The 12,138-nt window shown below is 40.6% G+C and overlaps 1 protein-coding gene across 1 annotated transcript in view; it reads left to right on the forward strand.

The window, feature by feature from the left end:
* Positions 1-12,138, forward strand: part of NBEA (neurobeachin) — an 853,790-nt gene that overhangs the window by 371,584 nt on the left and 470,068 nt on the right. The window contains 1 exon segment of the mRNA XM_030563353.1: positions 1,588-2,026. Within this exon segment, the coding sequence (XP_030419213.1) occupies positions 1,588-2,026 (439 nt within the window).

A 12,138-nucleotide genomic window follows, 5' to 3' on the forward strand; every position in this document is an offset into this window, starting at 1 on the left:
ATTTTCCTTGGGTCTTCTCTAGGGCTTGCAGTTCATAGAATCATAGAGGATTAGGGTTGGAAGAGACATCAAGAGGTCATCTGCCAGTATATGGTGTATAACGTTGTTATACAATTGTATATGAATTGTTCTAAGTTGAAATTAGTTCAAAGGCATGTATGTATAATATATACATATATTCTAGTTCACATATACAATGTAAATACATATATGTACATGTATGTTATGTGTGTGTGTGTGGATATAAATAAAGATACAATATATTTGTACCTAATATACTTTTATAATGTTGTGACATTATAGTCCACTTGTCTATTACAATTTCAGATCATAAACTGTTACCATACAATTTCTGATAGTTATATTGTTAAAAAAAACCATTTTATTTAGAACCCTTTATTAAAACAGAATTTTATTTACATATACTGCAGGATATTATCTTCCAAAGTAACCAGATTTACCATTTTCTCAGAATCACAAAGGCAAATACAAATAACAAATACATGAGAGGCCATAATTTATATCTAGACTATTCAAATTTTACTTTCAGGGTTTTTATCTCAAGTGTCCTTAATACAAATAAATTGATATTATAAATAACAAATCTTCAGTTTGAGTTCAGGCTTTTTGGCATTGAAAAGATAACCACAATATGTGTCTCCCTGAAGAGTAATCTGAAATATTAACCACCTGAGGCAGGTCTTCATAACTCTAGCGAATTCCAATGGGAGCATCAGATTGCTATGCTTTTATAGTGAAGTTGTTATTTGTGTGTTTAATTGTAAATAGCTGATAAAAGCAGACATTTGCAAGATGTTATTAATAGGAGCTCTGGACATTTTTCAAAATTCCACTGATTTCACTTCCACCATCCCCTGAGTTTCTGTTGATATTGGGGATTTGAATCAACCTGGGATCTGAAAGGTGTGTTCATTCTTCTCTCAATATGTGCCAAAAAACCCTACTGGAGTTTTGAGCTATTATTTGTCTGTCTTGTTTAGAGACTCATGAAGGATTCACAGCTTTGGTTCATATTTATATGATACCTAGGATACCAGAAAGGCTAGACACTTAATTTTCTCTTAAATGGAAGTTTAAATTGTCCTGAAAGCAGTAGATATATTAAGCACTTGAAGAGATTTTAAAGCTGTGAAATAGCATAACTTTTTTGCACATATTTCCAGTATCTTTACTGGTAATATATGTAAATTAATGTTTTGACATCTGATTTGTAGCTGAGTAGTGTGTTTAAACCACCACAATAAACATGTCAAGCTATGTTCTAGCATGCAATGTCCTGCCATTTAATAACTTTATAAGGAATGGGTTGTATTTTTTAAAATGTCACTGAGATTATGTAGCACAACTCTGGGCTCCATTATGCAGCTCATCATGTGCAGAAAATGTCCATAGAATCCAGTGGAAGTTTTGTGTGCACTGCAGGGTTGCGTTCTCTTTGTTAATTTGCTAAGATTTATATGCATTCTAAGACTTGATAGCTTCTATCTTATAAAGCTTCAGTGACATATTTGTTATACAACTCCAGACTAAGCTTTAAATATTGTTTATAACTCTTTTTCACTACAGAGACTCCTGCTGTATTTCCAGAGAATATCAAGGAAAAAGAAACACCAACACCAGTTGAAGATATTCAGCTGGAAAGCTCCATTCCTCATACAGATTCTGGTATTGGAGAGGAGCAGATGCCCAGCATCTTAAATGGGACGGATTTAGAGACAAGCGCAGGCCCTGATGCTATGAGTGAATTATTTTCTACTTTGTCTTCTGAGGTAAAGAAATCTCAGGAAAGCTTAACAGAAAGTCCCAGTGAAATCTTGAAGCCTGCACCTTCAATATCCAGCATCAGCCAAAGCAAAGGCATGAATGTCAAGGAGATACTAAAAAGCCTTGTGGCAGCCCCCATTGAAATTGCAGAGTGTGGTCCTGATCCTATCCCTTACCCAGATCCTGCATTGAAGAGGGAAGCTCAGTCAATTCTTCCCATGCAGTTTCACTCCTTTGACAGGTATATGGCTGAGTTAATTATTTTGTATTGTTGTAATGCTGAGATTTGGAGTATTTATTTGTTAACATGTTGATAGTCCAGTGTGAATTCAGATTAGATAGTATTAAGAAAATACAGTTGCTTTACTTCTTCATGGCATTACTAAAACCAGACCATGCAGTGTCTGCAAAAGTTATTCATGTTGTTTTTCTCTCTAAGCAGCAAGTAAAACTGTAATTGGTGCTGGAAGAACAAGCCTGTTTTAAAGAACTGTTGATGTAGTAAAACCTTTTTCTCTCTTAAAACCATATTTTGAATGGGAAAAAGTCTCTGTTTATATACAAGAGACTGGCTGTGTGAAGTCCCAACAAAATATTTCCAAATGTTTGTCATACCAGTCCTCTTCCAATAGTGAAATCAGTCATGCCAGATTGCGTGCATACTTCCATAAGAACAAGATTGAGACTGAGTCCTGTGCTTCATTTTTAAAGTTTTTAAGCCCAGCTTTTTTTTATGTTTTAAGGGAACACATTTTACATAGAGAGCCATATTTTTTTTATTTCTCATGGTTGACTGAAAATGCTCAGACTGCTGGTTAAAGTAGCTTAATTTGAGGCAACTACACCAGCTGAATAAGTCTTAATGTAGGAGTTGTGTTGAGAGATACAATTGGCAACATCCTGCAAAAAAGGAGTTACTTGTATTGTGTTCATCCTTAACCTATGCAAAAGAAGAATCAGTTAAACAAAGAATTAAACAATCCAGCGCAAGCTCTGATGTGCGGCAAAACTATTAAATAATGCTTTAGAAATATATTACTTACGATTCGTATAACCACAAAAAAAAAATTCTGAGGATACTTCAAAAATAAATATTTCAGGTTTAAAATATGATAGAGGAAAACCACTAAAGAAGTATGAAATAAACACAAAAATTCTCATAATAGAGGATTAAATTATTGTCCATAAAATGTTAATGGAAACAAAATCCAGTCACTAGTTCCAGATTAATGTAAATAGTAAGGAGAAAAAGGATAAATGAAAATTGCTGGATAAAAACTTATATGATGTTAGGAAGCACTTTTCATTACAAAAGTATAGTCAAGCTGATAAGACAAAATTGTTGGAAGCTGCCTCAGTGGACTAATTAATAAGCAGTGAGATTGTACCTGTTGGAAAAGAGAGGCAGGGAATGGACTGGGACTGGAATGTCAAAAAGGGAATGTGGTCTTCCCAAAAATATCTTTGTTCTTTTGATCATTTCAGAGAGACAGTCTACTTATTGCCTACTTTATTAGGAAGAAGCTTTTTTTTCCCATTCATCAACTTACATATGGTAATTTGGGTTGGTTTCAAGGGGGGAAAAATAGATGAAAAACCTTGGAGGTTTTTTTCTGTGTGAGCAACCATCATATTCCCAAATATATTCAAAGCTATATCCTTTTACATTTAGCAGTACAGCATGTACACTACTTAAAATTACATGACAGTTACCTAAGAAATAGTAAATACTCGAACTTTTAACACATTAATTTTCCTTTTGGATTGTAGCACTGCATGTGTGCTCTAAGCCTTCATCAGAATCTTCACCCGCACAGAGTCCTATTAATTTCCGTGCGACTCTAGGCGAACTTGTGCGTCTACATTAATGGTTCTCGGTACAGATTCAGGGCCTAAGGTTATATGCAATTGTCAGTTTTTTAATAACTTTATTAATGTTGTATAGACATTAAGTATTTTGTTGGTTTTATTTTCTTAATACTACAGGGTCAAACTGTGTCTTGGCTAATGCAGTGGCACAGGTGTGTGAGGAGGTGCCCCTGCACTGGCTACCTGCATCGCTCAGTGCACATGTGGGAGACGGGATGTAATGGAGTTGGGAAATGGGCAGACCATTGGCTCTACCCCTTACTGTGCTGGGTGGCATTGCTGTTAACGCTGCACTTGACACCATGTGCTTTACTAGGTTTATGTGTGGCCCAGTTTACTCCCTCCCTTGATCAGCAAGAAAGCTCAGTGAAAAAGAGTGACTGAAAAGACTGAGTCCCAATCTTTGAATGCACTGCCTGCTAGTCAAAGCAGATAGTTATCTCAGGAGTTAGTCCAAGTGTAGATCAGTGGTTCTCAATCTTTTCTATGCCAACACCCTCCTCTTACCCTCATCAGGGATGTCTTGGCCCACCCTTTAGTTGAGGGCTCCCTCCCACTTATTAATATGGGAAGGGTGGTTGCAACAAGACAGTGCTCTTGATACATGTTGACAAATCCCAGTTTGACACATACCACATTCCACCTCTGGAAAGAATAATTCAGAGAAGGCCAGTGCAGCTCAGTAAAGTATTTTGTAACAGCAGAGCCATGTTCAGAAAGGAGTGTAGCATATCCTGTCAGTGGACAGCAAAACAGGAAGTTCTTGTGCTTGATTCCTTCCCATTCATACAAGACAAGTATTAAAAGTTGGAAAAAGAAGACACACCTGTATCTTCATTCACTTGTAGTAAGTAGTACTAGTTGCCCTTACTTGGCTAAACAACAGTTCTTGTAGCTATTATAAATTAGTCACTGGAAAAAGTGAACAGCTTTCATTTGACTGGCAGCAGCAGATTTCCCCCATCTGAGACTCAGGGAGCATTCAGTGTTTTCCCTACTTATGTGAGGCAGGGCAGCTTTGGCTATTACATTTGGTGTTACTGGGAAATTCTCAGAGGGTTTTTGTGGTATTGCTATTAAAATTTTTGTAAACCTATAAATTTTACTAGAAGAATCTAAAGGCTTTCTTTTGTAAAGATGGATTCTTGGTCCCCAAATAGCTCAGTGCTCCATGCTTGTATACGTGCCCAGGTTCCCTTGTGATCTGCTGCTATGGCTCCTTTGAAGTATTGTGGGTGCTGGCAAGCATTCTGGTGTATGCTTTGATCTAAATCTGCTATAGAGGAAAGCTGCAAGAGATTGATCCATAGAAGAGAGAGGAAAAAAACACTGTGCTGCCTGGTTCCATGGAACAGTGTAGGGAGCATGCATTGTAATCTAATTTATTTCCAATTGAGAGACCAAAAGACTGCTACAGGAAGGTCCCAGCAGGGCAGGGAGACAAACCAGAATGTAATATAAGACAAAATAGAAAAATACTGAATTCGAAAAATGCGAAATGTCATGGCTGCAGTATCAGAGTCCACAGGGCCTAGACAGAGATGAATGGAACAGACATATCCAAAAGTATTAATGTGGGCTGCCCGCAGGTTCAGTCAGGTATCATGGCATCAGTTTGCACTTAGTTCATGTTTTCAATGTTATCTTCCTAGCTATAAGGAGGCATAGGCCATGGAGACATTTTTTCAAATAAATAAATAAATGGAAGACTATAAAATGGAGAAAAAGAGAGGATCACCTTAACTTTCCTGAAACCTGTTTTGGGGGTTACAGCCCACAGGCTGAGAAATAACTGATATTAGATCTAAAATTATATGTAAGAGATTGGCATAGAAATGCTTTAAGAGAGCCAGTTAGAAGCAATACATCTGTATTTTATGTTGTAATGCTTTGTGAATTTTTTCCTCCTGTCCTTCCTCCATTATCTCTGGAAGACTGAAGTAAGTTGCAGCTTAGTTGTTCTCTGGCCTGGTGTTTCCAGGCTATACCTAAAACTTTTTTGTCTAGAAGGAAAGTATTACAAGAATTATTTGTGTTGGAAAATCTGTAATAGATCTGTAGGTATATTTTTGTTGGTTAGTTTATTTAAGAAATTGAAGATAAGTGATACTTTATATGGTATTTTCTTTGAAAGTTTATGTACATTACCATGTGCTAAAAGATATATATTTCTTACATTGGGGGTTATGGTGATTCTTAAAAAGACCACTGGAATAATGGTAAAATAATTAACAAACTATTTTTTAAAGAGATGTGTGCTTCTAAAGCATTTTTTTTTAAATTGCAACCTCTTATTATATATATTGGGGTCAAATGAAAATTTACCAAAGCTCATGTAAATAAAGTTCAAAGCAGTGTTTTCTTTTATTATCTAATACAATATTTATAACACTTTTATAATGAAGTTGGCAATGGTACTTGCTTAGAGTAACGTGTTGCAGTGCATTATTTCTTAGAATTTTATATAACTATAAATGAAATGTAAAAGCACAAAACATGTTCCAGCACATTTTATCAAAAGGGACTTCTGTGTAGTTAATGTATGCAGCAGGTCAAGTACTATCGAATGTAAATGATGAGGTGATATTGATGAAAGGAGGGGATTGAGGTCTCGAGGGGCGCTGATGACGGATTGAACAGAAGCGGCCTTGCACTGCACGTAACTCAAGCCTGTCATCTTCACTGCTCAAAGCTATAATGGGAGGTGGCAGTCTGAAATGAGTTGCCACGGCAAAGAGTATTATTTTTGAAATGCTTTCACACAAATCATTGGGCCCTGCATACAACTTAGTTTCATGCTTTAATGTCATCAGGAGGCACAAATTGGTGTGTCTAATTGTTTGCCACCTGCCAGCAAAATGAGCTGCCAGCCAGCCAGACGGGTTTGATTGTCTGTCAGCCATTCAATAGATTGAGAGTGACAACATCAAAAATTTCACTTCAAACTCTGAAGCTTTGTGTAGCTTTTCAGAGACCTCTTCCCTTCAAGTGCTTCTGGACAACTGCATTTTTCAATTAATTTTCAATATATTGCTGCCTTCTGCCTCATCTGTGTTAAGGTAGCAGTAATTACATTATGAACTATATAAACAGATTTCTGGGACAGTGGAGCGTGCATTCTCAAAGTTATGACATGTCTTTTAACATCAAACTGAACTCCTTGAAAATAACATCCAGGGTGACATGTTTAGAAGCAAGCATTGAAGATTATCTGTCCTAGACTTATAACTGTAATGGAACATAATGTGCCAGTAATTCCTTCTTCCATTCTCATCATTTTGATGGCAAAAAAACAATAAAATTCAGTTCTAGTTATTATTAGCATCAGCATATATTTTCTAAATGTGGTTTGTCGCACCAGAAATAATCAGTCCAGGACACTGGGCATTGTGAAACTGTTTTAGTGATTCTATATGGTGATCATATTCTGCAGTTTGTTTGATACATTACTAGTCTTAATAATAATAAGAATATAGCAGTAGGGCTATATTACAGACCACCTGACCAGGATGGTATTAGTGACTCTGAAATGCTCAGGTAGATTAGAGAGGCTATTAAAATAAAAAACTCAATAATAATAATAATGGTGTCAAGTATCAGAGGAGTAACTGTGTTAGTCTGGATCTGTAAAAGCAGCAGAGTCCTGTGGCACCTTATAGACTAACAGACGTTTTGGAGCATGAGCTTTCGTGGGTGAATACCCACTTCCTCAGATGCATGTAGTGGAAATTTCCAGGGGCAGGTATATGTATGCTAGCAAGCAAGCTAGAGATAACGAGGTCAGTTCAATCAGGGAGGATGAGGCCCTGTTCTAGAAGTTGAGGTGTGAGAACCAAGAGAGGAGAAACTGGTTCTGTAGTTGGCAAGCCATTCACAGTCTTTGTTCAATCCTGAGCTGATGGTGTCAAATTAGCAGATGAACTGAAGCTCAGCAGTTTCTCTTTGAAGTCTGGTCCTGAAGTTTTTTTGCTGCAGGATGGCCACCTTAAGGTCTGCTATAGTGTGGCCAGGGAGGTTGAAGTGCTCTCCTGCAGGTTTTTGTATATTGCCATTCCTAATGTCTGATTTGTGTCCATTTATCCTTTTCCATAGAGACTGTCCAGTTTGGCCGATGTACATAGCAGAGGGGCATTGCTGGCATATGATGGCGTATATTACATTGGTGGATGTGCAGGTGAATGAACCAGTGATGGTGTGGCTGATCTGGTTAGGTCCTGTGATGGTGTCGCTGGTGTAGACATGTGGGTAGAGTTGGCATCGAGGTTTGTTGCACGGATTGGTTCCTGAACTAGAGTTATTATGGTGCGGTGTGCAGTTACTGGTGAGAATATGTTTCAGGTTGGCAGGTTGTCTGTGGGCAAGGACTGGCCTGCCACCAAGACCTGTGAAAGAGTGGGATCATTGTCCAGGATGGGTTGTAGATCCTTGATGATGCGTTGGAGGGGTTTTAGCTGGGGGCTGTATGTGATGGCCAGTGGAGTCCTGTTGGTTTCTTTCTTGGGTTTGTCTTGCAGTAGGAGGCTTCTGGGTACACGTCTGGCTCTGTTGATCTGTTTCCTTATTTCCTCGTGCGGGTATTGTAGTTTTGAGAGTGCTTGGTGGAGATTTTGTAGGTGTTGGTCTCTGTCTGAGGGGTTAGAGCAGATGCGGTTGTACCTCAGTGCTTGGCTGTAGACAATGGATCGTGTGATGTGTCCGGGATGGAAGCTGGAGGCATGAAGGTAGGCATAGCGGTCGGTAGGTTTTCGATATAGGGTGGTGTTAATGTGACCATCACTTATTTGCACCGTGGTGTCAAGAAAGTGGACCTCCCCTGTAGATTGGTCCAGGCTGAGGTTGATGGTGGGGTGGAAGCTGTTGAAATCGTGGTGGAATTTTTCCAGAGTCTCCTTCCCATGGGTCCAGATGATGAAGATGTCATCAATGTAGCGTAGGTAGAGAAGGGGCGTGAGTGGACGAGAGCTGAGGAAGCGTTGTTCCAGGTCGGCCCTAAAGATATTGGCACATTTTGGGGGGCCATGCGGGTGCCCATAGCAGTGCCACTGATCTGGAGATATATATTGTCATCAAATTTGAAATAGTTGTGTGTAAGTATAAAGGCACAGAGCTCAGCAGCCAGTTGTGCTGTGGCATCATCAGGGATAGTGTTCCTGACAGCTTGTATTCCATCTGTGTGTGGGATGTTTGTGTAGAGAGCCTCTACATCCATGGTGGCTAGGATGGTGTTTTCTGGGAGGTGACCAATGCATTGTAGTTTCCTCAATAAATCAGTGGTGTCACGGAGATAGCTGGGAGTGCTGGTGGCATAGGGTCTGAGTAGAGAGTCCATATATCCAGACAGTCCTTCAGTGAGAGTGCCAGTGCCCGAGAGTGCCAATGCCCGAGGCGTCCAGGATTTCCGGGTTTGTGGATCTTGGGTAGTAGATAGAATAACCCTGGTCGGGGCTCTAGGGGTATGTTGATTTCTTCTGGTGTTAGTGTGGGGAGTGTCCTGAGTAGATGCTGTAGTTTCTTAGTGTATTCCTCAGTGGGATCTGAGGGAAGTGGCCTGTAGAATTTGGTATTGGAGAGTTGACTGGCGACCTCCTTTTGGTAGTCAGACCTGTTCATGATGACAACGGTACCTCCTTTATCAGCCTCTTTGATGATAATGTCAGGGTGGTTTCTGAGGCTGTGGATGGCATTGCGTTCTGCACGACTTAGGTTGTGAGGCAAGCGATGTTGTTCCACGATTTCTGCCTGTGCACGCCGGCGGAAGCATTCAATATATAGGTCCAGGTTGTCATTTCGACCCTCAGGAGGAGTCCATGTGGAGTTCTTCTTCTTGTGCTGTTGGTGGGAGGGCACCTGTGTATCAGTGCACTGTTCAGTGTTGTCCTGGAAGTATTCTTTAAGTCGGAGACGGCGAAAGTAGGCTTCCAGATCGCCACAGAACTATATCATGTTGGTGGGGGTGGCAGGGCAGAAAGAGAGTCCCCGAGATAGGACAGACTTTTCTTCTGGGCTAAGTGTGTAGTTGGATACATTGACGATATTGCTGGGTGGGTTAGGGTTACCACGGTTGTGGCCCCATGTGGCAGGTAGGAGTTTAGACAGCTTACAGTCCTTTATCCTTTGTAGAGAGGTGAAGTGAGTAATGTAGATCTCCTGTCTTATTCTAGTGAAGTCCATTTGTATAGAAGTTTGGTTATTAATGAGAGTCTCCAGGTTGGAGAGCTCTTTTTTGATGTTTTCCTGTTTGCTGTATAGGATGCTGATCAGGTGGTTCCTCAGTTTTTTTGATAGAGTATGGCATAATCTCTCACTGTGGTCTGTGTAGTATGTAGATAGCAGTGGATTTTTTACCTTTAGTCCATTTGGTATGATGTCCATCCGTTTGCATTTGGAAAGGAAGATGATATCTGTCTGTATTTGTGCAAGTTTCTTCATGAGGTTGATGGATTTCCACTCCATACGGCTAAATGCAGTGCCTTGCATGGTGTCAAGTATCAGAGGGGTAGCCGTGTTAGTCTGGATCTGTAAAAGCAGCAAAGAATCCTGTGGCACCTTATAGACTAACAGACGTTTTGGAGCATGAGCTTTCGTGGGTGAATACCCACTTCCTCAGACACCACGGTGCAAACAAGTGATGGTCACATTAACACCACCCTATATCGAAAACCTACCGACCGCTATGCCTACCTTCATGCCTCCAGCTTCCATCCCGGACACATCACACGATCCATTGTCTACAGCCAAGCACTGAGGTACAACCGCATCTGCTCTAACCCCTCAGACAGAGACCAACACCTACAAAATCTCCACCAAGCATTCTCAAAACTACAATACCCGCACGAGGAAATAAGGAAACAGATCAACAGAGCCAGACATGTACCCAGAAGCCTCCTACTGCAAGACAAACCCAAGGAAGAAACCAACAGGACTCCACTGGCCATCACATACAGCCCCCAGCTAAAACCCCTCCAACGCATCATCAAGGATCTACAACCCATCCTGGACAATGATCCCACACTTTCACAGGCCTTGGGTGGCAGGCCAGTCCTTGCCCACAGACAACCTGCCAGCCTGAAACATATTCTCACCAGTAACTGCACACCGCACCATAATAACTCTAGTTCAGGAACCAATCCATGCAACAAACCTCGATGCCAACTCTGCCCACATATCTACACCAGCGACACCATCACAGGACCTAACCAGATCAGCCACACAATCACTGGTTCATTCACCTGCACATCCACCAATGTAATATACGCCATCATATGCCAGCAATGCCCCTCTGCTATGTACATCGGCCAAACTGGACAGTCTCTATGGAAAAGGATAAATGGACACAAATCAGACATTAGGAATGGCAATATACAAAAACCTGCAGGAGAGCACTTCAACCTCCCTGGCCACACTATAGCAGACCTTAAGGTGGCCATCCTGCAGCAAAAAAACTTCAGGACCAGACTTCAAAGAGAAACTGCTGAGCTTCAGTTCATCTGCTAATTTGACTCCATCAGCTCAGGGCTGAACAAAGACTGTGAATGGCTTGCCAACTACTGAACCAGTTTCTCCTCTCTTGGTTTTCACACCTCAACTTCTAGAACAGGGCCTCATCCTCCCTGATTGAACTGACCTCGTTATCTCTAGCTTGCTTGCTAGCATACATATACCTGCCCCTGGAAATTTCCACTACATGCATCTGAGGAAGTGGGTATTCACCCATGAAAGCTCATGCTCCAAAACGTCTGTTAGTCTATAAGGTGCCACAGGATTCTTTGCTGCTTTTATAGACTAACAGACGTTTTGGAGCATGAGCTTTCGTGGGTGAATACCCACTTCATCAGATGCATGTAGTGGAAATTTCCAGGGGCAGGTATATGTATGCAGGCAAGCTAGAGATAATGAGGTGCTTCAATCAAGGAGGATGAGGCCCTGTTCTAGCAGTTGAGGTGTGAAAACCAAGGGAGGAGAAACTGGTTTTGTAATTGGCAAGCCATTCACAGTCTTTGTTTAATCCTGAGCTGATGGTGTCAAATTTGCAGATGAACTGAAGCTCAGCAGTTTCTCTTTGAAGTCTAGTCCTGAAGTTTTTTTGCTGCAGGATGGCCACCTTAAGATCTGCTCTAGTGTGGCCAGGGAGGTTGAAGTGTTCTCCTACAGGTTTTTGTATATTGCCATTCCTAATATCTGATTTCTGTCTGTTTATCCTTTTCCGTAGCGACTGTCCAATAATAATGGGGGATTTCAACTATCCACATATTGTCTGCGTACATATCACCTCAGGAAGGGATGCTGAGGTAAAGTTCCTTGACTCCTTAAATGACTGCTTCTTGGAGCAGCTAGTCCTGGAACCCACAAGAGGAGAGGCAATTCTTGATTTAGTCCTAAATGAAGCACAGGATCAGGTCCAAGAGGTGAATATAGCTGGACCTCTTGGTAACAGTGACCACAGTATAATTAAATTTAACATCCCTGTGGCAAGGAAAACTCCAC

The sequence above is a fragment of the Gopherus evgoodei genome, chromosome 1 (assembly GCF_007399415.2).
Source record: "Gopherus evgoodei ecotype Sinaloan lineage chromosome 1, rGopEvg1_v1.p, whole genome shotgun sequence".
NCBI classification, from domain to species: Eukaryota; Metazoa; Chordata; order Testudines; family Testudinidae; genus Gopherus; species Gopherus evgoodei.